This window comes from Poecilia reticulata, chromosome 11, assembly GCF_904066995.2.
Source record: "Poecilia reticulata chromosome 11, P_reticulata-male-v2, whole genome shotgun sequence".
Taxonomy (NCBI): Eukaryota; Metazoa; Chordata; class Actinopteri; order Cyprinodontiformes; family Poeciliidae; genus Poecilia; species Poecilia reticulata.
The window spans coordinates 22336153-22360276 of NC_088840.1; the positions used below are offsets into that span (position 1 = coordinate 22336153).

Genomic DNA, 24124 nt, shown 5'->3' on the forward strand with positions numbered 1-24124 from the left:
AAACAACAATACATGTAACCTACATTAATATTCACATTTAATAATAACAAAAAACTTAAAACAGATTTTGATTTAAAAACTGCACAAGCTCTTATTTAAACAGCCAGATGTGAGTTAACAGTTTATTAAACAGTCCCAGCAAAGATTACAGAGTAAAAAGGCTCGGAGCAGAGTTCAGGATCCGTTTCATCACATCTGTTAGTTTGTCACGAAGCTTAAAGTCTCTCGTAAAATATAAATGAATACAGCAAAGCAGCATATACAAATTGTACACGTGGTAAATAAATATAGCATTCAGCTTGGGTTAAAATACAAATAAATAAACCCAAAGCATATGTGATGGCTTCATAAATAAATAAATACGTAAATAAATCCAGTGAGACAACATAAGTTATTTTGGGCATAAAGAAAGAAGTGTGGACGGACTCGGTTCTGTGGAGCTTCACACTGATTCTGCATCAGGTCCATCAGAGAGAGCAGAACTAACTCTGTCCCTTTGTTTCTCACTGACATCATGATTTATTCTTTCTCGGTTAAGATCGACGGGTCAACAAAGGTCACAGTTCCTCCTTAAGCCCGGGCAGCACTAGATTGTGACTCGCCTCCTGTTTCAGGAACTTCAAGAAGTCCTTCAGCTCCCGAGCTCCCTGGGAAAAAAGCAGGAGACGTCATCAAACCTCATGAGACAACCTGCTGGACCTGAGAGAGCCGAACCCGGACCGGCTGAGAGTTACCTGGTATCTAACAGGATCGTCTTTTTTACCCACTGGAGCAAAATAAATGGTTGGAAAGCTGGGAAGAGAGAAAAACAGCATAAAACAAAGATCTGCTGAAGGTTTTCCTACCTCAGTAAACGTCTTAAATATCTTTTTCACTTTACAAACACAAACTTTAATGGATTTAATTGGCATTTTATATGATAGAGAAGCAAATTTGTGCACATTTAAACTACAAGCACTCACAGGCCTTCATAGATGAGAGAAAAAATAAAGACAATGAAAGAAAGCTGCAAAAAGTCAAATTTGAAGTTGAATCTTTTTACCCCACATGCAAAACTATCCAGGTAAATCACCCTAAAAACACCCCCAGTGAAGCACGGTGATGGCAGAATTATGCTGTGGGACTCTCTTTGTTCAGCAGGGACGCTAGTCAGAGCTGATGGGAGGATATATGGGGATAAATAACAGACAATACTGGAAAAACAGACAACACAAACAACCAGAGCTGAAAAAAATGCTGTAATAAAATAAATTACATCATGTTGGTGTAAAATAACCAGGATAATTTCTATCGTAACAGAAATTATTTCTGTCACGATAACAAATTTTGCTGGGCGATAAATTGTCCCTGAAATCACTGGTATAAACGATAATACTGTTATTTTGAGACAATTTTCAACTAATAAAATGAGAATGGCACAATAATGCAGGTTTGCCCTCTCAAAGATGAATAAGTTTGAATTATGTAAAAAACATTTTAAACTGGAACTGGAAAAAAATTTAAATATCCAAGATAATGGAACTAGATATCCAAAACTTATAAATAAAAATGAATAAAAACCCCACACAACTGAAACATTAAATAAAATGGATTATTACGTCCCTGTAAACAGAATTGCCGTTCAAAAAAATATGATCAGAATATAAATTATCAAGCTTATTTAAATTTATGATTCCATTAATTGATTAATTGCTTATTGTGACGAATTAATGATAAATAAACATAAAAATAAGATAAGCTTTTGAAACGTTGCGAGGAACAAAACCCACGAGTCTGTTTGTTATGTAAGAAAAACGTGAAAAAGCTCAGCTGTAACAGGAAGTGGTGGTAGGAAGTGAAACCTCACCCCTGGACATCGTATCCCAGCGGGACGTCGTTATCGACGGCGTTCATCTTGGCAACGACGACGTTTGGATCAGAATACAGCTGAGAAAACAGAGGAAGATTATCACTCCTGTCATCATATCAGCTGAACAAAGACGCAGTTCGGCCAGAAGAGGTCTTAAAATGATTAGAAAAATTTTTTAACATTGAATAATTAACTTTTTGTTATTTTTTTATGTCAGAGTTCTCTTAAAAAATGCTTCATTCTCCAAATATTATGACTTTATCCTGGTAATATTAAGACTTTTTTCTTGTAAAATCATTATTAGCCTGACCCTTTAATTTATTTGCACCTGAATTCAAAGTCCAAATAAATAAAAGCTGTTAAAATGATTGTCAAACAAGATGGCCGCCCTCAGCCTGATGACATCACTCTGAACTATGGAAACCCAATGATGGAAAAAATCCTTGATTTTCCAAATATTAAATCCTCAAAAATTCAATCAGTTGATTAAATTGATTGACTGCCAGCCCCAGTTGTAGGTGTGTAGTTTGTTCCTAATGAAACGATGAGTTTGTTGCAGCTAAATCCGTTTAATGCGATAAAAAACCCAAATCTTGTACCGTTTCCGCCACCTCCCTGTAAACCGGTTCCAGCTTCTTGCAGTGTGGACACGACGGCGAGTAAAACTGAATCAGAACATCTTTATTTGGATCGTTAACGATGTCATCAAACGACTCGGCGACCACCACCTGCAGAAGACAAGCAGAGCTCAGAGGTCACAGCAGAACCTCCACAGGTCATTCCATCAATCACTTAAAGCACTTCCAGTGTTAAATTAGAATTTAAAGTTTATTGAGTTTTGAGAAAGTTTTCTTGCATTATTCTGCCATTACTTGAAAATGGCCTCAAAACAGCAATATTATTGTTTATCGCGATAACGTCTGGGATGATTTATCGTCCAGCAACAGGCTCAGGGTCTTTTTTAAATTACAGTCTAAGAAAATGAGTGAACTAACACAGCCTTACTGTCCATCTCACCTTCACAGGAGCGGCGTTCTTCTCCGGTACCGGTTCTGATCGGATGTAACGCTTCAGACGACCTGTGAAGTAATCCTCCAGGAACCGCTCCAGCGACTGGCCGTCCCTCCTGAAACGCACGCCGTCACGTTCAGTAAGCAGAAGGCGACCTGACGCATTCGGCTCTACGCCGCCGCAGCAGCACGCGGCCCTGGTCGGCCATGTTACCTACGTGAACTCCTCCCTCATGGTGTACTTGTGGCCCAGTTTGGTCCGGATGGTGACGAACGGCAGCTCGCCGCCATCCGCCGTCCCCAAGCCGTAGTCGTCCTCCAGCTCCGCCTGGAAGTCCCTCTTATTGGCAACTGAGAAGATTAGGCCACGCCCACTGTATTTGGAGGCAACCTTCATCACCCTGGCAACAAGCATGAAGAGGAGAGAGAGTACATGTCCATTTCAAAACTTGACACTGAAATGCTTCAGATGACGGAATCAAAAACTATTGGTTGTTTGAGCATTAAAACACTCTGCAGAAAGACTCTGTAGCCTGCATGCAAAGACAGAAACCTATAAATAAACCCGTCTTGTGACGGTGTGTCACCTGTTCCTCCAGTAGTTTGACCCCCGGACATTGTGGTGGTAGTCCAGGTCGTAGTACGCCGTCAGCAAGTCACGAACTCTGAGGCGGTCTCTGTTCTCCATAGTCATGTGAGGACAGAGACCATAGCTGTGCACAGAAAAACAGAGAATAAAACAAAGTAAAAAAAAACAGATTTCCTCTTTTATCTGCGAAGTAGAAAAAGCCCCACATGTTGTCTCTGATGAAGCGTCTCAGAGAGCTGATGGTCAGGTAATCCGTGAAGACAACGACGCTGTCCTCGAAGGCGTTGGCCAGTCTGGGAGGCCTGAAGAGCAAAACGCTCCTGGAAAAAACAAAGAAAAGAAAACGGAGTAAAATTATTTAATTCTGCAAACTGTTCTCAAGATGTGTAAATCTGCAAAAACGCAACGTGGACATTTTGGTATTTTACAGACCAAAATTAAAATAATTAATTTAAATAACATAGTTACAAAAAAATAAGGAACAATCCATTTGTGTCAAACTCACATTATTTCAATAAAAACTTATGAAACTTTAACAAAACCTGCCAGTTTGTATCTGGATTTTCTGGTTAAATCTAATTTTTGTTCTTTGCTCAGTAAATTTACTTACGGTGGGGAGAGAATCTAGAAATTTACTGAAGTAAAAGTAAAAAGTACAGTGTAGTAAAAATGCTCCTAAAAGTAATTTTTTCAGAAACTTTACTCAATTAAATGTAACCAGTTACAACCCAACTCTGACTAAATAATTTATTAAATACAACAAGCTCCTAAATCTTCCCAAAAAGTTACTTGTAAGCTGGTAAACTTGAAATAAGACAAAACTAATATATGGGCACTAGAAACAGGCCCAAAGAGACTTGGTAAGACTTTGTGTTTTTCAGTGTTGGTGTCTGAAATCTCACTCGGTTTGGGTTTGCTCCTCAGCGACCTGCAGGTCAGTGATGTGAGCAAACCTGAACTGTTCTCTCAACAGACCGGCCGCCTTCAGGAACTCATCCAGACGCGGCGCATCGGTACCTGAGAAAACACCTGGAAGACAAAAACACACGACTATATGAGAGAGCAACAGCGCCCCCAGCTGGACAAGGCCCAAAAGGACAGGCGGTGTCATACCGACAATGCCGGCATCGTAGTTGTTGACAAAGTTCTGGAGGTCTTCTTTACTCTTCAGGTGGAGCGAGTCTGGACCGGTCTGCTTCGTCATGTAGTGGTAGATCCCACCTGAACAAACATGTCAACATAAATCAGTGTTGTTGCCCAAAAGAACTTTTATTGGGTTTTCAAAACTGCTTCCACTGATACAAAAAAAAAAAAGAAACATTCTCTCACGTTGAAGGAAATGCCAAGGGCAAATAAATTGTATTTCCTAGCAAGCCATTTATTTATGAGACATATAGACAATGTATGAGAAAACCCAACAACAATAAAAACAACAAAGGTTTCTCTATTTTTTCAAGGGTTAGCCCAAATATTTTTAATATTGTGCGTTTCAAAGAATACAAACTGAAGTGTGCAGTTCACACAGAGCAAAGAAGGGAAGTTTACAAAGAAAGAAGATGGATACTTCATTAATCCAGTTAATATTTTTGGTTTTACTGGTACTCTTAATCTTTTTGCATAAATACATTAATCTATATTTTTATTTTATTATTATTAGAACCTTGAAACAAAGTCCGTCTACGTCTGTGTCTACATCCATTGGAGTGATCATTTTTCTGGACATATGATGTCCATCAGGATATAAATCTAGAATGAACAGCTGGTTTTACACCCAGTATAGCCTCTAGTTTTTAAATTTTAAATCTGTTTTTCTTGTTTTGCTTTTACTTGCAGAACGAGGCCCATCATAGGGAGCAGCGTCCTTTCCAGACCTGAAGATCTTCAGAGTCGGATACCCAGTGACGCCAAAACGACCACAGGTCTCAGAGTTAGCAGTGCAGTCCACCTGGCAGCCAGAGGGAAATGAGTCAAACCTCTATTTTTCTCTGTGTGTGATGTTAACATCAACAGAAACAGCAACAACATTAACAAACCTTTGCTAATTGAACGATTCCTTTCAGCCGACCCGCTGCTTTTTCAAACTCTGGAGCCAGTTTCTTACAGTGGCCACACCTGAGAGACAGGAGGGAAAGAAACCAGACAAAAGAGGAGATGTAAACAAGTATGGAGTCAACCTTAATTAGAGGTGTGTACCGCTCTCTGTCTAGGCCCAAGTCAGACTCTGATCCCACTGAATCCAACGAACTCTAGTATCTACGTTTTGTTTATAAGTGATGGTTGGATGGAGCAGGAGATGGACAGAATGCTGTAACATTGCCACTAGCTGAGACAGAAAACTAGAGGTCTAGACTCACTGGTGGGTCTGTGTTCTGACCCAGAGATCATGACAGAAAAAACAAGACTCCAGCTGAAATGAGCTTCGACAACAAGGTGCAACTTCTACTGCATTTAAAGAAGTCAGGAGGTGGGGGAACGTTTTACTTTGGAGGTTTTCCAGAATTTTACCCCTGGAACAAGACCAGAACCTCATGGAGGATGGATGGACTGAAAATGGATGGATGGATGGATGGATGGATGGATGGACTGAAGATTATTGGTTGAATTAATAGATGGATGAACCATCCATTGGTTGGTTGGTTGGTTGGTTTTTTTGCATGGGTGGGTGGATGGATGGATGGACTGAAGATAGCTGGATTACCTGAAGATGGATGGATGGATGGATGGATGGATGGATGGATGGATGGATGGATGGATGAACCTAAGATGGTTGGTTGGTTTGTTGGATGGGTGGATGGCTGGATGGGCTGAAGTGGTTGGATGAATGGATAGATGGACTGAATAGAGAGGGATGGATGAATGGTTGAATGGACGGTGGATAGACTGAATGATTGATGGGAGCCGGATAGATGAACGAAACAAAAGTACGAGTAACTTACAGCTTTATAAAAAACGTTTAATATCTGCCCCAAACCGCAATAGGCATTTAGCATGGATGTGTAGTTTCAAGAACTAGTCGTAATATTCTTGTAGCTAGATAGTACTTTAAAATCTATATATTCTGAAGTGGAATTAATGAGAAAATCCCAGGAGCCTACAGCGGCATACGAAACAAATCAAACCCACTGACTAGATGTCCGGAGCTCGGAGAAACGGTTACCATGGAGCGTAGAACTTCACCAGCATGGTCTCGTGCTCCGTTGCCAGGTAGTCGAAGTCCGCGTCCCCGAGCTCGAGCACGTCCCTGCGCGCGCACAGGGCGGTTGGACAAAGAGACACCAACGCCAGCGAGACAGCGGACAGGACAGGGATAACGGGCATCATAAGGAAGATAGAGCGGGACCGAAATGTGACGGGAAAATTAAATAAACACGAAGGAAATTGAGCTGTCACTGAGCGGGGAAGACTGTCGCTACATTTAGCATCAGGCTACCTCAAAATACAGACATTTCCGGCCACACCTAGGAAAATAATAGTTGACAGTTTAACAATGATTTTATTATTTTTATCTCTCGACGCCATCTCTTTAAAAGAGGTACCCCTTACTCTCAACATTTGCACTAATTTAACATAAAATAATTCCAAATAATACTCCTTAATTTGCAAATCAAAGTAACAGCTTTTAATTTGAAGTATAAATGACTTTCGATAGTTTCCTCTGTAACATGCCAGTAAATATACAACTGCCAAATAGAAGGCGGGACATACGGAGAGAAATGCAAAAATCTCTTTTCTGATTGGTCCTGCGACATGTAAGCGATGTGATGTAAGCACGCCATTGGTCAAACAGAACACCAATTTTAAAGACCTGTAAATTCACTTTTTATGAACAAAATCTAGAATATGTTACCCCCTAATTATATTAAGTGTGCATAGATGATTCTACTAGTAACTTTAAATACATGTATTTAGTATTAGGTTGAATTTCTTTTCAACATTGGGAAAGATGAATTTGTAATCTGAATCTACTATAAATGTACCAATAAATGTCTCATTAAATATTTTTAAATGATGAAATTAAATAAAAACAATTAAAAGGCAGTTGGCAAACCCCTGCTGTAGCCTCTGTCAAAGGTCTTTTACATTTGTTTTGGTGTTGATGCAAATCTATAAAAAAAGAAGAAAAAAAACAAGAATTTTTCAAAAAATATAGGACCTTTTTATGGAATTTGTGTTTTTTGTCCATGTTAAATACAAATAAACAGTAACTTCAAGAAAACCTTCATCGGAGATGTAATCAAGGCTCTTAAAAAGTTTTACTTTTTCTCTATTATGACAAGATAATTGTTTTTCTGATGTTCAGAGTGTTAGTATAAAAACCGCTTGTTAGTAGAAGTTACAGAAAAAACAAAAGCTGTAATTCTACTTAAGGGAATACTAACTTATGTTAAATTGCTATTAACCGGCTATTGACCACCAATCCTGAATAATTAAAGCTGCAAGTAAAAACAGGTGTATTCAGACTGAAGGGAAACCAAATGTTTAAGGCATTTCAGAGTCCAGGAACCCAACATGGAGAGCGCCAGCATCAGTTTCTATACTCAGTCCTTATGTCTTCAGCTCGGCAGTGGGAGGATTGAAACCAAAACCTTCAGAGCATCAACCCAACATCACTGAGGTCATCACAGACATATTAAACACACACAACAATAAATACGTTCAAGCTGGTTCACCAGAATCACAAACAGTCTGAATCCCTCCTAAGATGTTCACAGTGACCGGCACATTCAGGGTGAAAGCTCGGAGGAAAGCTGGACTTTCAGAACCTTTTTCACAGCACCAGGGTCAAATCAAAGCTAAAATAAGAATAACTTTAACAGTGATTCTGTGTTTGTCCCCTCAGAGGAAGTGACCTGCCCTGGTCTCTTCCTCCTCTACTTAAAGTTCCTGAATAAAACCAGCTGCGGCTCGTGAGCGCCCTCTGCTGGACTGGATTCAGGTAAACCGGTCACCGGTCCAGAAACGGATCCGCTTTGTGGTCAGAAACAAACTCCTCCAGGAGCCTCTGGATCAGTCCGGAGCCGATTCTGCTCTGCTGGACCTCTGGGACGCGGAGAGGAAAAGCTTCATCAGGTCCTGGAAACGAAGTCGTACCTGCAGGAAATCATGTGACATCAGTTCAGCTCAGGAAGCGGCGATGCATCTGAACACTGAGGCTCCGCCCACTCTCACCTGTTTGACAGTCTTATTGCCCAGCAGGGCGGACACCTGTCTGAATGTCTTCGTTGTGGCTCCTCTCTGCTGGCAGGCGGTCAGGATGGCGCGGTCAGCATCACTGGAACAGGAAGAACAGCTGCTTGAAACTGATCGATTAATTAACAAAGTGGATTAATTAATCGATTTAAAAGAATTTCTGGTGTTTAAAGATTAAATTTTTGGAAAATTCAGCATTTTTTTTTTTTTCCCCCACCAACGCTCTTCCTGCGTTTCCACAGTTCAGGTCGGCCATCTTGTTTAACGAGCAGTTTTTACTGCTTCTACTTATTTGGACTTTGAATTCAGGTCGACTCTACGGTGAAAGAGTCAGGCTACAAAAAGAAAATAAAGTTTTATATTAGCAGAATAAAGTCGTATTTTTGGAGGATGAAGCAGTCATTTTATGACAACCACAGGGAACCTAACAAAAAGTTAATTACTCACAGCAGAGTTTTTATTTAATATTTTTAAAGTATTTTTCATCTTAAATTAAATGTAGTTTTTGCCTTAATATCGGCTCTGAGTGTGGCCTGTTTTACAGCCTATATACTCCAATGAACGATTAATCGATTACAAAATAAGTTGACGATTATTTCAGAAACTGATTGATCATGATTAACTCAATCGTTTAAGTGCTAGCAAAACATAGCATTTTGCAGGTGTATTTATTATATTTAATCCCCTTCACAATGCTGTGCTTCTTTGTGCAGGTTTATCATATAAAAACACATTGAAGCTGTTTGGTATAAATATTTAACAGGTCAAACGCTGCAAAATAACATTAAGGCAGAAAATTAGCTGCATCAGCTTCTCAGTCGATTGTTTAGATGTTTTCAGTGAGTTCAACAATTCAAATTGAGTCCAATTTCTCGGAGAGTGAATTTAGAAACATGACGAAAACGTCCTGATCTTATGAAGCTTTTATGAACGTGATCTGTTCTCACCGGGTCCAAACCACGACCTTCTCTCCGTTGGAGGAAACTGTGATGTTTTTGGCACAAACCGCCTGCTGCTCCCTGTCGTCGTCGTCTTCATCTCCTTCCACCAAGGCGTTGATGGGCTCCGCTCTGCCGCTGCCGGGGTTCTGGCAGGCGGAGTCCGCCGCGCTCTGGGAGCAGCTGTGGAGCTGCTGGAAAATCTCCTGGACCTCGTCCTGCAGGTCTGGATGCTTCCTGAGCAAAGACGAAACCTGAGAGGAAACGGTGGGAAGAGAAGACAGACGGGCCAATAAGATGGAAACAAGTTACAAAACTATCATAAAAATTACAAGAATGTTGTATATTATCTATGGATATGGGCCAAAACAATTAGTTATGAGGAATTGATTATTAAAATAATAGTCAATTGATTTAATAATTGATTAATTAGCTGAAGCTAAACTCAAAAAAGGCCATTTGATGAAAAAATTCGGAGCAGATATTAAGCCAAAACTGTACAAAATATAGATATACATTTTGGCAACTGTTTCGTCTATAATTATATTTTATCCAAAACTCTTTAAGTGGCATATTTTATATATTCACCCAGTTTAAATTCACTAAAGAATGTTATTGCACTTTAAGCAATAAAATGTTTATTTTTATAAAATGGAAATTAATTATTGGTTCATTTGCACCTTTTAATGCATTTCTAATATTGCAACAAAAAATCTTAAGTGGATAAATGAAACATCTGTATAACGAGCAAAGTCTTTAATCAATTCATCATCATAATATTTGCTAGATTAATTAATTACTACAATAAGTAGTATATTTATATGCATAATACATATTCTTTTATGGCACTGGTTGCCTTTCATAAACAGTACATGGACTGGATGAAGAGGAAGCAAAAGGTCCAGGAATCAAAGCAGGAATAAATGAACTGAGGTCAGTAGCCTCCGTGTTCGGCGTGTCGCTAAAGAACAAGTGGTGCACTGATTGAAATTTTATAGCTCATCACTGATTACCGATCTTTAGAAAGCCTGACCAGCTGATTCCGATTTTGTAACATGCCATTTTTCTGTCTGAAAAGTCGCTAAATACAGCAAGGCAGCCACTGAGTTGGTAAAAGTGGTGTGAAAATCACTGCAAACGTGCAGACATGACATGGTGGGTCGGTCTGCCAGTCACCCTCTCTAACGGCAGAGCAGAAGAGCACAGAGGCTGTAATTTAGACCTTTAGTGAAGCAGATGAGAAGGAACCTGGCGACAATAAATCAGTGCGCCCCCACAGAGAACCGCAGGTCTTGGGACTACTCACAGAGATTGATGCCACTAACGGTTACCATGGTAACCAATAAAATAAATGACTCCGTGTTCGCCGCCTACCTTGTCCACGTCCTCCGATGAGGGGGCGGAGCTTCCCTGCAGCACAGACACCACCTGCTGGTAGAGCGGCGAGCTTTCCCCCAGGCTGCGGCCCATCCGCCTCAGGAACCGCCGGCTGCGCTCAAACAGCCGCTGCTCCAGCAGCTGGCGGAGAGGAAGAGCAGCTCAGCTTGCTACCTGAGCTAAATCACTGTGGCGGAGACTCCACTCACCAGTCCACATCGGCGCGCCTGTCTGGGGTTCAGGAAGGCGGCGAAGTCTTTGAGCAGCTGAGGCCACGGCTGCAGCAAGCAGCCCAGCCTGTCATAGAGAACCTCCGGGGCCCCTGAGGGCCCCGAGGCTGAAAACTCATCCAACACCTGCAGCAGCTGCTCAGAAAGGCCCGGACACACCTGGACCGCTTCACACACCTACACAGGAACCAGCCAGAACGGAGGAGAGAAAAAGTCTAGTTTAAAACAGGCTGGACAATAAATCAAATATACAGCGATAGACATGAGATCAATATTTATTATAAATATCTATTGATCTCTTTATAACACACACACAGTCTCTAGAGTTGTGTGTTTTAAATGTTGAATTTATTTTTTTCTGAGCGATATGTGTGTGTTTAAGACTAACACTGCTAATTGTTATTTACTGTTTTACAGTTATTATTACTAATATTAATTATTATTATTTACTTATTTTTAATTTTTGTGCTAGGCTGGAAAAAACAAATGTCCAAATTGGTGGAATCAACTAAAACTGTTAACATTTAACTCTCACTCTACGGTTACCTAGCAACTCACATATTCTTTGGTTACCTAGCAACCTGTGGAGTAACTTGTGCAGTAGCAGTTTAAAGTTTCACCACTGTGCTTCATAACTTAAAGTTTGAAGCACAGTGGTGCAGAGAGCTCCTGCAGGTTTTACCGACTGAAATTTAAGACTTTTTAAGACAATCATGTCTGAATTTAAGAACTGATGGTCTTACATTTCTGTTGTAACGCAACAGAAATGTAAGAAATAAAATAGCCAAAAAATAAATCAGAAGAGAGCCAATGGCGAAGATGAATGTCATCCAGACAGATGGCAGTAAATCTGCACTTTACTCATGATGGATGTTAAAATAAATATAAAAATGTTAGGTAGCTAGCAAGTGTATTTTAGCAGCTACCAGTAGCCGCAACTGAATCGAATCCCACTTCCTCATCCTGCATCACTTCATGTTATTCTGTGGAGTTCAACTCCAACAAACAAGAAATAATGTTTGTGGTTGTAATCTGAAAACCTCCAGAGCTGTGAGGAGTATTTCTGTTCTTACTCTGTGGAGGTAATCCTGAGCGAACACCACGTCCTCCGACTCCCTCTGGCCGTCATCCTCCTCTTCCTCCGTTTCCTCCGATGAAAACTTCTCCTGAAAACAGATTTTGATTTTAACGCTGCAGAAAGCAGAGATGGGAAGAGCAGCAAAAAATTATACTAAAGCAAGAGTAGCACCTTGTTGAAATTTTTACTCAAGTAAAAATTATCCATCCGATAAATTACTTAGGAGTAAAAAATATTTGGTAAAAATTATACTGATCAAAAATATCAATCATTTAACATTTAAAAATTACACCATCAGACGAAACAGAATGTACATGTATGTGAAAACTTTGGTAGAGACTGAAATTAAAACAATTCATATAAACTACAATTACAAAATAAAATCAGGGAGAAGAAACATTTTTCCAAATCATAATTTTTTTCAATAAGAAACTTCTGAAACTTTAACAAAAACTGTAGATGTGTGTCTGGTGAATTTTTGGTTTTTCATTCAGTGGGTAGGAAATCCAGACATTTGACTCATCTAAAAGTAGCAACACTTTCTGATAAAAGTAAAAGTAGCAGAAATTCACAGCAAAAAGTAAAAAGTTCAGTGCAGTAAAAATACTCCTAAAAGTAATTATTTTCCATAACGTTACTCAAATCAATTGTAGATGAGTAAATGTAACTAGTTGCTACTCAACTCTGGTTATAAATGGAATAATTAATATAATATAAATTTAATATAAAAATATAATATTATTTTATTCAATTATTGGACTTGCCTCTGAGTTGCTTTTTTTTTATTATTATGTTAGTTTCATTCGTGCACAGTGACAGAAGAAGAAGCAGAAGAAGAAGAAGAAGAAGAAGAAGAAGAAGAAGAAGAAGAAGAAGAAGAGTTTAATTTACCTGCTGCTGGCCGTCTTCTTCATCTTCATCACCTGCTGCTTTCCTCTGCGGTTCTGACTCTGTCGGACCCGGCAGGTCGTCATCGTCGTCATGGGAGACGCTTCCTGCAGCGCTGGGCGAAGATTCGGATAAAACCAGAAGCATGTCGCTCTCCTCCTCCAGCTCTTCCTCAGTGGTGGCCTCGTCTTCGTCACCAGCCTCCACACAGGAAGCAGAACCCCGAGGAGAAGCGGCTTCCTTCAGGCTCGGTTTCCCTGCAGCAGGAGAGGACGGCCTCGTCTTCCTCCTGCTCCTCCTCCTCAGGCCGGCCAGTGTCCTGCAGTGGTATTTAATCTGCTCCGTCGTCGGCAGAGAGATGGTGGAGGTGATGATGATGTCAGAGTTCTGCTCCTTCCTGCTCAGCAGGAGGCGCTTCAGGAGGATGTGGGAGGCGCGGTCGGCCGGACCCTCCGAGGCGTCGGGAGGCGAGGCGGGCGGCTGCGGCTGCAGCAGGACGAACCCGATGCGTCGGAAGTCCAGGTTCTGAGGCAGGCGAGGCGGGTACCTGGTCCCGGACGGGAAGCTGTAGCTGGACCGCAGCAGCGCCAGGTGTCGGGTTTTCCCCCGCCTGCTGGAGGCCGGCGCCTCCGGGGAGGAACCGGGCGGGCTGTTGAAGAGTTTGATGACGGGAGAGATAACAGGAAGGCTCCGCTGGAGGAGAAACAGCAGAACATTGAAGGGTGACTTGATATTTTGATCTTTTATTCTATGAACTACTGACAGCATGTCTCTGAATTGCCAAGCAAAAATTTAGTTTATAATTTCAGAAAATGAGAAATGGTCAAAATAACAAAACGGTGCAGAGCTTTCAGACCTCAAATGATGCAAAGAAAACAAGTTCAGAGTCATTTGGAAACAACAACAGTAATGTTTTAACTCAGGAAGAGTTCAAACATCAACATCTGGTGGAATAACCAGGAGGTTTTAATGGGGTTTTGTTGCTTATGGTTACTTTTGTATCATTAACATTTAACACCTTGGATGGAGTCGCTTGTCAACTAACAACCTATTGATCTGTTTGGGGATCAATAAAGTATATTCTATTCTATTCTAAATATTTACGTTTTAGCTTCTGTGCGGCTCGTTTGGTTCTAATTTCTTCTGTTGGTTGAGTTTGATCATTTTTACGTCATAAATAAGTCCATTTAAATCCAGTTCTGTTTGTTTTGTGAACCTCTGACTTCATGGTTTTCTTTAGCTCTTCTCCATCACTGTAACTTTATTCTGTCGAAGGAAACAGTTTTAATACCACGAGCCAGAGAGGCATGTTCTTCTCCTCTCTCGCCACAGGGGGGCGCACTTCGGCCGGATCAACGTTACTGCAGGCCACCAGCATCGGCCACACCACCTGCTGGTACCTGAAGGCCTGCAGGGGAGGAGAAGTCGGTCACTGAGAGAACAGCGGACGGTTTTCTCTGCGAGTGTTTTTTTTTCTCCGTACTTTTACGATGTTGTCCGGACTTCCAGGTCGGCAGCACTGCAGGATCCTGCGGCGGACTTGCACAACGGTTTTCCTGAGCAGAAACTGAGACACAAGCTTCGGCGGGTCGCAGGCTCCCTCCATGTTCCTGAGGCCGAGGACCAGCAGGCTGAGGGGAAAAGATACAAAAACACACAAATTCAACTCCCAGTTTGCTACGGTTCTCCCTCCAACACTTTAAAGTAAGTTTTCTCTTTTAATCCTCTTTTTTCTTGCTTTCTTTTCTAAAAAAAAAAAAAAACTACAAATGACAAATAAAAAAAATTTAGTGGCTTTTATTTATTTATTATTTATTGATTTAATCATTTATTTACTGGTAGTTATTTATTATCAGCCATTCTGTGACAATTTTTGTTTCAATATGAGAATATTATCATAATATTTGTTGAATAAAGACAATTTTACCAGAAAAACTTCTTAAAATTATGGGAAAAAAGGTTGTATTAATGAGAAAAGAAGCTTGAAAACTTTTTGTTGTTTCTCATAGTTTCACCAGCATAAAGTTGTACAACTTGGAAAATGAAACAGTAATTTTTGGACTCTATTCTCATATTATTTCAACTTTATTCTTATAAGATTAATACTTAATTATCATTAGTTTTAATGAGAAAAAAGCTTGAATATTTTGTCTCATTTTCATAAAATTACTATCCAAATTACTCCAAATATTAAGACTTTATTCTGTTATTTCGACCTTATTCCGAAATTTTAATGAAGAAAAATGCTTGAATATCTTTTATTTTGTGAAGTTCTCATAAAATTACTATATCATTCTCTAAATATTACAACCCATCATGACTTTATTTTTGTAAAAAAGAAAAGGAAAGAAAGAAAAATAAAAAAAACTTAGCCAGACTCTTATATTTTGTCATAAAGTTGACCTGAATTCAAAGTCAAAACAAATATAAGCTGTAAAAATGCTTCAAAACAAAATGGCGGCCTCGGACTCGCTGACATCACTCTGAACTATGAAAAGCCAAAGAGAGCTTTGGGAGAAAAAAAAAACAGATTTACCAAAAATTTAATTTTCAAAACTCAAAAATTTGATTAATCAATAAAAATTTATTTATTTGCCTCAGTCAGAACTTTAGAAAAACCAGAAACTGGATCTCTAATTTCAGCTCAATAAAGTAGATTCTGCCTTTAATGGTGTCTGAGTTACCAGTCCTCTGCTGCAGTGAAGGCCGCCGTCCTGCGGGGGCAGTACATCGCCGGGTCCAGGTTGGCACAAGGCAGCAGTTCAGGGTAGAGGAACACGGGTCGGGTGGCGAACAGCCAGGCGAGCTCAGCTGGCATGACGGGGAAACAGCGCACTGAATAGACAGAAAAACACCAACTGAAACTGTAAGGCTGCTGTACTGAAAACCACCTCACATTTCTGACTTTATAAAACCATTAGACATAAAATTAAAAGTTTAATCACCACAGAGATGCACAAAAGAAATGCAGGAACCAAAACTGTGTAAAGCCTGATGTCTGCACACGACTCTTGATAGTAAAGACCCATGAGAAAAATCCCAGATAGAATATATGAGATGAAAAAGTCCTGCCACCAGGGGCGCCCTCAAGAGGGGGGAGAGAGGGGACATGGGCCCCTCTTTAAAAATACTGGCAACCCCTCTGGATCCCCCAGGGAATCATGTTCGTGTCATAGAAAGGCACACAGAGTAACCTTACTCAACAAAGACGAATGTAAAACCCAATAAATATAAAATTAAAATTATATAATTGTCTTGTTTTATTTTATTTTTTTTTTAGCTTCTAAAATTTTTACTGGCCTGATCTGGCCAACTCTATCAAAATTTTCTGGGGACGCCACTGCCAGCCACATCAAAATTTAAGATTTGTTGTTAACATATTTAATGTCAACTTAAGTTTTTTTTGACAAATTTAAAACATTTTAAGGCCTTAATTTCAGATAACAGATTTTAAGACGTTTTAAGGCCATGTGGTCAATCTGTGAGGGTCGGACAGATACTCACTGTGACCTCTGCCATCAGGCTTGTGGCTCTGCGGCCGGTAGTCGATGGGCGTCTGCCGCAGCTCCTCCAGGAGCTCCAGCGCCCCCTGCAGGTTGGTGCTTCTGAAAGCACTGCGGAAACCGGGATCATCTGCAGACCTGAGGATTTCTCCCCTCTGAGCCAACATGTCCAACTCAAACTGAAAGATGAGAACAGAAACGTCTTCAGCAGCGTCTTCCCTGCAGTCTGATAGCTGAACCAAATGGAGGATTAAATCTGAATCTAGAGGCGGAGAAGCGAGTTACCAGGAACTGCCTGGTGGTCTCTGCCTCACTGTGCAGCTTGGGGACAGGTGAGGTCAGCAGGTTGATCTGGGTGAGCAGCTGGATGTGCTGAGAGACACAGAGAGAAAGGTCAGAGGTCAGGCTGGGTGAGAAACTTATTTATTTAATTTTTGGAAAATTTGATTTCATTTTCTCATCTCATTTTTAAACTAAAATTCTTGTAGCGTCGCCCTAATACTCCATTCCACGACTCACAGAACAGATAATTGAAGTAAAAGTTACTTTTGGTCAGAGCTCAAGAGTTGAGCTGAGGTTCTGGCGGAGAGTCGAACCCGGTCCGGATCGGTACCTGCTGCAGCTGCTGCTGCAGCCGCTGCTGCTGCTGCGGGCTGAGCGTCAGGGTGAACGGTTCTGGACTCTGAGCGCTGAACATCGGGTTCGTCTGGCGCCGCTTCCTGATCAGAGCCAGCTGCTGCCTCACCGTTCGCAGCTCTGTGATTGGCTCGTCCTCAGCCTCGTCTTCGGTCGCGCCGCTGAGATAGAAACCAGCAGTCAGCAGGAAGTAAACGCGCCTCCCTGTCGTCATAGCGATGCTCGTCAGTGTGTTACGTACACGCGCTGCTCCTCCAGCGTTAAGGCCTGAAAAGCGGGCGTTTCCTCCTGCTGCTCCTCATCTTCGTCGTCCACTTCCTGTCCAGCCAGGTCTTCCTTCAGCTGAGACACGGACACACATTTGAACGTTAGCTTCAGGTTAGCGCTAGCTACCACAGCTGCAGCTGAGTTCACTATGAATTTACTCTAATATCCCGTCTAAGTTCAAGCACTGAAACCTTCAGCTGTTTTTATTTTTTAGCAAATATTAAACTTTACTAGAATCGTGAAGATCAGAGGGATAAGTTAAGGAAATAAATCAGTTTGTAGCTTTTATTATGTTAAAATTCCTTCAAACTCAAATTCCCAGAATTTAGTTACTGTTAAAGTCTAAATGGAAACATTAATTATGAATTTATGAATGGGCAAGATGCACTGACTGGACAGATAAATGGGCAGAGAGGAGAAAAGAATGATTCAGAGATAATGAACAGATGAATGGACAGACCGATGAATAGATAACCTGGAAACACTTCAGCTCCAGATTAATCTGATGCTTTTACCACAACAATCAATAGTAATAAAAAAGCAGAAAAAGTATTTGATACTTTACAGTTGGTAGTTTATTTATGACCAGTGAGCTCACCAATGAATGAATGAATGAATGAAGGAAGTGTGTGTTCGTACCGTTTCAAACAGCTCCTCCATCAGCTCGTTCACTTCCTTTTCTGAAGGAGAGAAAAACATCCATCATCACAAAAACTGAAGGAAACCGTGACAGTTTCATCCCTGATGACTGACAGTAAAGGTGCATGACTAGTTTAAAGGCGATCTGTACTGACTGGTGATGCGGACGGCCTTGTCGTCACGGTAATCCTCCAGGTCGGGCTCATCGATGTCGGCCAGGAAGTTGTACTCTGGATCATCTTCATCATCACACTCCTCTGGTAGATGGAGACAGAGTTTCTTATCAGTTAATGACTTAATCTAAAGTTGATTAATCTCATCCATAAATTAATGATTATTTGATCAGCGACCATTTTCTTTTGCATCAAGAGGACCAACAATTTTTAATATAAAGGGCGATTTTTTTCATAATATGCTGAATTTAAAAAACATAATTACATTTTTATATTATTTTGTGTCAGCTGTATTGTGGCTTTCTCACAATATAAAAATTAGACATATTTATAAAACAAAAACGGAGTTTCTTTTATTGCTAAATAGAAAAATGAAAGATGAAAAGAATAAAATATGTGAAAAACTTAATTCCCCATGAACAGAAAGATGTACATCCATAAATATTGTCTGTGGTTGACAGGTTTTTTTCCTCCGCTTTTCTGTCATCGGATCATCTTCGCCTTCCTAGCATAGCAATCCTCTTTTAAACAAGCAGTTGACTCTTCCCGGTCAAGCGGTTCGCCTGTATGAGCATTATTAGAGCGAAACTTAAAAAGCTTTTTGAGTGTTTATATTTCAAAACAGAACCGTATAAAGTTCACTTTCCATCCCACACCGGACTCTGGTTGGATTGTGACTCTTTCCCGTTCTCGTTATTATCTCCGCCATCTTTATTTCTCTCAACGGCTCCGTTTAAGGATGACCAGCGGCGCCCTCTGCTGGATGGCGGCCAAACTACATCACTAAAATAAGGTCTAACGGACGTTATCGAACGGTTAATCAGAGATTACTTGTAAGTTAATTTTTAAACTAAACTTACAACGGTCGCTCACCTTCGTTATCAACGTCTGAGCTCATCAGGCCTCTCAGCCAGTCGGTCCAGTCCCGGTCCTCCGGCGCCGAGCTAGAGTCGTACATGTCTGGGGTAATGTCGGGGGCTCGGAGCTCCGCCTCCAGCTGGCCTAACGGGATGTCGCGGAGAGGACGCTTGGACCGGGTCCGGTACGCCATCACCCCGGACTCATCCTCTGACTCAGACATAGGCTGAGGAAGTCAGATTAATCACCAGTAGAAAGAAAATTATACATAGATTTTAAGGTTTTAAACAAATAGAAAATCTGAAAAGTGTGGCATGTTTTTATATTTAGTCCATCCGAATCATCTTTGCCCTGAAATTAAGGCTTATATAAATCTTCAAATAGTCGAAATAATATGGCACACTTGCATACAGAAAACGGCAGAGTACCCAAAAATTGTACTCAAGTAAAAAGTAGCCGTCCAAGAAACTACTTAAGTAGGAGTAAAAAAAAATACAATTGGTAAAAAGGCTACTTAAGTACTGAGTAACTGTCCAAAATGAAAATCTGCTTAGGGCCCCAAAAAAGGCCTGTTACAGTTACCTGGTACGGCTCCATGCAGCCAGCCAGCTCCTCCTCAACCGCGTGCAGCTTCTCCAGGAAGCTGCTGTCAGTCGCGCCTTTGGAGGGCGGAGCTTTAGGAGGAGGAGGGGGCCCCATCAACCCTTCCTTCAAACGCCGGGATCGAATTCGAGACGTCTGAGAAGACAGAGACGCAGAGTGACCGTAGATAATGGCGACTTTCAGCCAATCCTGTGGTTATCAGTCGCTACCTGCCAGGGGCTGCAGCTGTCGTCGTCTGCTCGATTCAGCCGAGTCCCTCTGGGGGACGAAGCTGTGCTCTCCATGTCGCTCTCCTGGAACGTCTGAATAATGAAAATAAATAAAAACAACAAAAAATTAGGCCTGGGCAATAAACCAATAATATATATCGCTATAGACACGTGATCAATGTCAATGGAAAATACGTCTAACCAAACATTCAATCATTTCACTGAACTGCGATCCAGAACCGCACAGCATTCTGGGAGATGTAGGCAGAGGAAAGAGAAAAGGCTTTAGCAACTCAACCTCTGAATGCGAGCTAACCCAGGTTGGTGGAATCAACTGACTCAATCGCTCTATGGTTACCTAGCAACTCACCCAATCTATGGTTACCTAGCAACAACCTACTGAGTAACTGGCACAGCAGCAGTTTAAGGTTTCACTACTGTGCTTCATAATTGCCTAAAAATAAAAAACAATGGCATGGAGCTAAACTGGATAAAACAGGAAAGGTCCTGTCACTAGTCTGGCAGAATTCTAGATATTTGAAACAACAAAACTAATCAATAATTATTGATATTGATTGATATAAAAATTATTGTCAGCCATACCATCCAGCCCTGACAGGAATTAATTATTAATGAAAATAAATGAGATGTAGCCATAAAAATCAGAGCCTCACCTCTTCAGCCGTCTCATCCTCCTCTTCCTCGTCTGGGCGATATTCTTCGTCAGAGGAGTCTTCCTCATCCAGTGGGATGTCCACAAACTGAGGAGCCTGAAACAAAATTATTTTGGACTAAATTTAATAATTTATTGATAACATATAGATGTTTTACAGCTTCATGGTTCTCTGAAATTAAAAATAGTAAAAGAGAATGAACAGAATCTCTAAAAAATTTCCAATCCCATTCCTACAACAACAAAAAAGGGATTATTTAAGTAAAACAGTTCATGCTTAGTTTATTTTTTAGTAAGCAACAAAATCTATTTTGGTGATTTTAGGTTTTAAAAAAGGATATTTATATTTCCTGCAATTACTTTTTAAACGATAATTTTGGCAAATTTGACAAAAAGTCTGGACATCCGTGCTTTAGACCAAAAAAAGTTCATGTTCTTGAATTATTTACAATATTGTTTCGTTTTTAATGAGTTAAACAGATATACCAGAATTAAGTAGAATTGAGGTTCATAAAATGATAAAACATGTAGGTTTTTATTGAAGGGTAGTGAACTGTCAGACTGACAGATTATGGTAAAAATGTTGCATTGTTGTGTTTTACCTTGGTGGCGTCGCTGCTTTTCTTGATGGGTGAGATATTCCAGGTGGGAATCACCTGACGGGAAACGGAAACATGAACAAACTATGGCTGCAGCTGCATTTCAGATCATTTATCTCTTCAGAAACAGACTCACCACACCCTTCTCCACCACTTCTTTAAACTTGGATCGAGTCATTTTAGGCTCCTGGAACAGAAAATACTCAGAATTATAAGAATGTGAGGATTCAGCTGGAGCTGCACTAAGTGTTTTTTCTTAAACTGGAGACTCACAAACGGAGGAACGGCTTCTGTCTCATTGATGGCTGCTTTCATCATGGCAACCACATGTTCATTGGTGATCACTTCCTAGAAAACAAACATTCAAAAAACAAACAAACAAACAAACAAACATTACAGATCAAAACATTTTATTTTTGCTTAGATGAATCACCATAAATAGAATAAACTGAATAATTCATTTTAGTGTCTTTTTCTGTTCCTCAAAGGACAAAAATGACCTATGCTTATTATTTACAGCGTTGCTTTACAATTTATTTTTTAAAATAAGATTTTAAACTGATTTTTAATTATTTTATTAGTCTATTTTTTGTTCAAGACTTTGTGTTTGACTTTTCCTTTGGCTCCTGCAGAAAAACCCATATTAACCAATTGACCAATATTTAGGGCTGAAACGATTAATTGAAGTAATCATGATTAATCAATTATTTAAATAATCATCAACTAATTTAGAAATCGATTAATCATTAACTGGAGTATACGGACTCAAAAAGGGTAATGTGCTTAAAAACAACATGCTCAGAGCAGAAATTAACCCAAAACTGTATAAAACACAACAAATTTATACAATAAAATACATTTTGCACTAAAGTTACAATAAATTTCAAAATACAATTAATTTTGAATTTAAGATGAAAACACCTTTATCTGCAAAAATGTTTAACTGCTCATATGGCACATTTAGTTTCACTCAGTTCAAAATAACTAAAGGAATGCAATCATTGCATTTCAGGTGAAAAAAAATATTATTTAAATTTATTTAGTTAAATATTTGTTTATTTACATTTTTAATGTATTATTAACATTGTATCAAAAAGGCTTAAGTGGTTAAATGAAAAACCTGTGGAATGTGACAGTTTTAAACAATCTGTGCGACCAGAACTCACATGAATGATGTTTTTAACGTTCACAGTGGTCAGGTTGTGCTGTTTGGACTTGGTCTCCAGAGCCTGGTCCAGATCTTTGTCGATCTCCACCTCCACGCCCGTCTCTTCCTCCTCCTCCGTCTCTGACTTCCTGCCCTGATCATCAACTTCCTTCTCATTCAGCGTCCGTTTTTTCCGCTTCGCTGCCTTCTTCCTCTGAGCCTTTACTTCCTTCTGGCTGTCCTCTGAGACAGAGATGTTTGAGTTGTCAGTAGAAAAAAAATAGTTTCCTTCTGTTGTGCTACAAACACAAATTTCAGGATTTTATTATGGACGACGTCAAGAGTTTAAGTAGTTGTAGTTTGAACTAACAAGAATCATTTATTAACTCAAAGATGATTGATATTGCATATTTATAGCAAGCTCAGGTGATTAAAGTGCTTCAGTACAATCACACGTAGATAAAAGATAAAAGAAAATATTAAATTTAGCTTGGTAAAAATAAAAAGTCAATCATAAAATTGGCAGAAAATATAAAAAAATAACATGAATAAAAAACCAAGACACTTAACTTCAACTGCAGCAATTTCCCAAAAAATCTAATCTAATAAAAAATGTAAAAAAGTTATTTCTTCAATATTTAAAAAGAAAGAAAGACATTTAAGACGGAATAATCATCAGAATAAATGATTACTAAAATATTCATTAGTTCTGAAATGTCTCCATATTTTTGCTCAGAACCATCTTCAACATTCAGTAGTTTATCCATGTTGAATGTGAAGACAGGAAGACAAACGTGTTTGTGTTACCCATAGTGATGATGAGGCTCGAGTCAGTGGTATCTTCCTCCACCAGCAGGTAGCCTTCCTCATCCTCTTCCTCAGCCTGACATGGAGCAGGTGGTGGCAGCAGCATGCCATCATCAGAGCTGAGCGGCGCTGGTCCAGCACCGGAGCTGCTGGAGGCATGTTGCTGCTTGGCTGGGCTTAATTTCAGGCGTTTTCGGGCTGAGCTCATAGTGGAGAAACATGACCTCTGATCTCTGAGCCAGACAGAAGAACATCCTTTAATTAAACTTTAGATATATAGAAACACTTTACAATGAACAAAAAAATGTCAGGAAATGAAAAAGGAAACTCACTGCCTCTTCCAGCTGCAGACTGAAGCTCCTGTAAAATGAAAACAATGTTAGATTTCAGCAGATGTTGGTTCCCAACACCAGTGTAACCTCTCACTGAGCTGCTGCTAGTGTTAAAGTTAATGTTGGATCCTGATATTTAGCAGTCACTATGATTAGCAGCCGCCCACAGATAAATAAACTCACGCCTGTTGGGTCTCCGTGTGCTCAGGGTGATAAGAAGCCCAGGATGCGGCTACAAAGCTAACAACACTCCAGCCGGTTAGCGGCTAACGGCTAACGGCCCGCTCCTTCCAAACGCAGGCGATTTCCGGTGAAAACGTGCCGTTCAGGAGTCTTTGTCAGCCCGGTGTCGCTTCAGGATGGAGGGAACCTTAACCACCAGGATCCATCGCTACTCACACACACTTACCGCCACAACCATTAGGCTATTCTGCCTCAAAAAAAAAAACTACATTTCCGGCGTCGCGGCGCCGACGTGACGCCATCAATATGCGGTTTCTGGGTGTGTATGGCAAGCCATTTTGCATAT

General features: G+C 40.3%; 2 protein-coding genes across 6 annotated transcripts; both read right to left on the reverse strand.

The window, feature by feature from the left end:
* Positions 1-15: 15 nt before the first annotated feature.
* On the reverse strand, positions 16-7584 carry LOC103472572 (protein disulfide-isomerase A3-like). Its single transcript, XM_008422296.3, has 13 exons — positions 6606-7584; positions 5482-5560; positions 5276-5393; positions 4562-4669; positions 4351-4477; positions 3655-3768; positions 3447-3572; positions 3078-3260; positions 2867-2975; positions 2449-2577; positions 1847-1926; positions 735-792; positions 16-647 (listed from the first exon to the last, which is right to left on the reverse strand). The coding sequence occupies exons 1-13, from the start codon at positions 6767-6769 to the stop codon at positions 558-560; spliced, it is 1485 nt and encodes a 494-aa protein (XP_008420518.1). The 5' UTR covers positions 6770-7584; the 3' UTR covers positions 16-557.
* A 98-nt stretch (positions 7585-7682) lies between these two features.
* On the reverse strand, positions 7683-24041 carry gon4la (gon-4 like a). Of its 5 annotated transcripts, none has more exons than XM_008422293.3 (27): positions 23779-24041; positions 23596-23614; positions 23264-23496; positions 22476-22699; positions 21583-21657; positions 21446-21496; positions 21313-21366; positions 20712-20807; positions 20038-20130; positions 19808-19963; positions 19241-19451; positions 18350-18451; positions 18195-18235; positions 17530-17630; positions 17266-17449; positions 16938-17024; positions 16654-16831; positions 15834-15984; positions 14633-14780; positions 14441-14557; positions 13153-13842; positions 12257-12349; positions 11163-11360; positions 10951-11094; positions 9586-9830; positions 8618-8720; positions 7683-8539 (listed from the first exon to the last, which is right to left on the reverse strand). In XM_008422293.3, the coding sequence occupies exons 3-27, from the start codon at positions 23469-23471 to the stop codon at positions 8456-8458; spliced, it is 3834 nt and encodes a 1277-aa protein (XP_008420515.1). In that variant the 5' UTR covers positions 23472-23496; positions 23596-23614; positions 23779-24041; the 3' UTR covers positions 7683-8455. The 5 variants fall into 5 exon arrangements, with proteins under 5 accessions (XP_008420515.1, XP_008420513.1, XP_008420511.1 ...); XM_008422291.3 differs by having other exon boundaries at positions 23596-23623; XM_008422289.3 differs by having other exon boundaries at positions 23264-23518; positions 23596-23623.
* Positions 24042-24124: the final 83 nt, after the last annotated feature.

Excerpts from the sequence above, each read along its gene's own strand:
- LOC103472572 (XM_008422296.3), bottom strand. The coding sequence starts at position 6,769 with ATGATGCCCGTTATCCCTGTCCTGTCCGCTGTCTCGCTGGCGTTGGTG. Across the intron at positions 3,261-3,446 it reads TCAAACTACTGGAGGAACAG|GGTGATGAAGGTTGCCTCCA; the intron begins GTGACACACCGT and ends GCTTGTTGCCAG. Across the intron at positions 1,927-2,448 it reads ACAGGGAGGTGGCGGAAACG|CTGTATTCTGATCCAAACGT; the intron begins GTACAAGATTTG and ends CTGTTTTCTCAG.
- gon4la (XM_008422293.3), bottom strand. The coding sequence starts at position 23,471 with ATGAGCTCAGCCCGAAAACGCCTGAAATTAAGCCCAGCCAAGCAGCAA. Across the intron at positions 19,964-20,037 it reads ACAGCTGCAGCCCCTGGCAG|ACGTCTCGAATTCGATCCCG; the intron begins GTAGCGACTGAT and ends CTGTCTTCTCAG. Across the intron at positions 14,558-14,632 it reads GTCCGGACAACATCGTAAAA|GCCTTCAGGTACCAGCAGGT; the intron begins GTACGGAGAAAA and ends CCTCCCCTGCAG.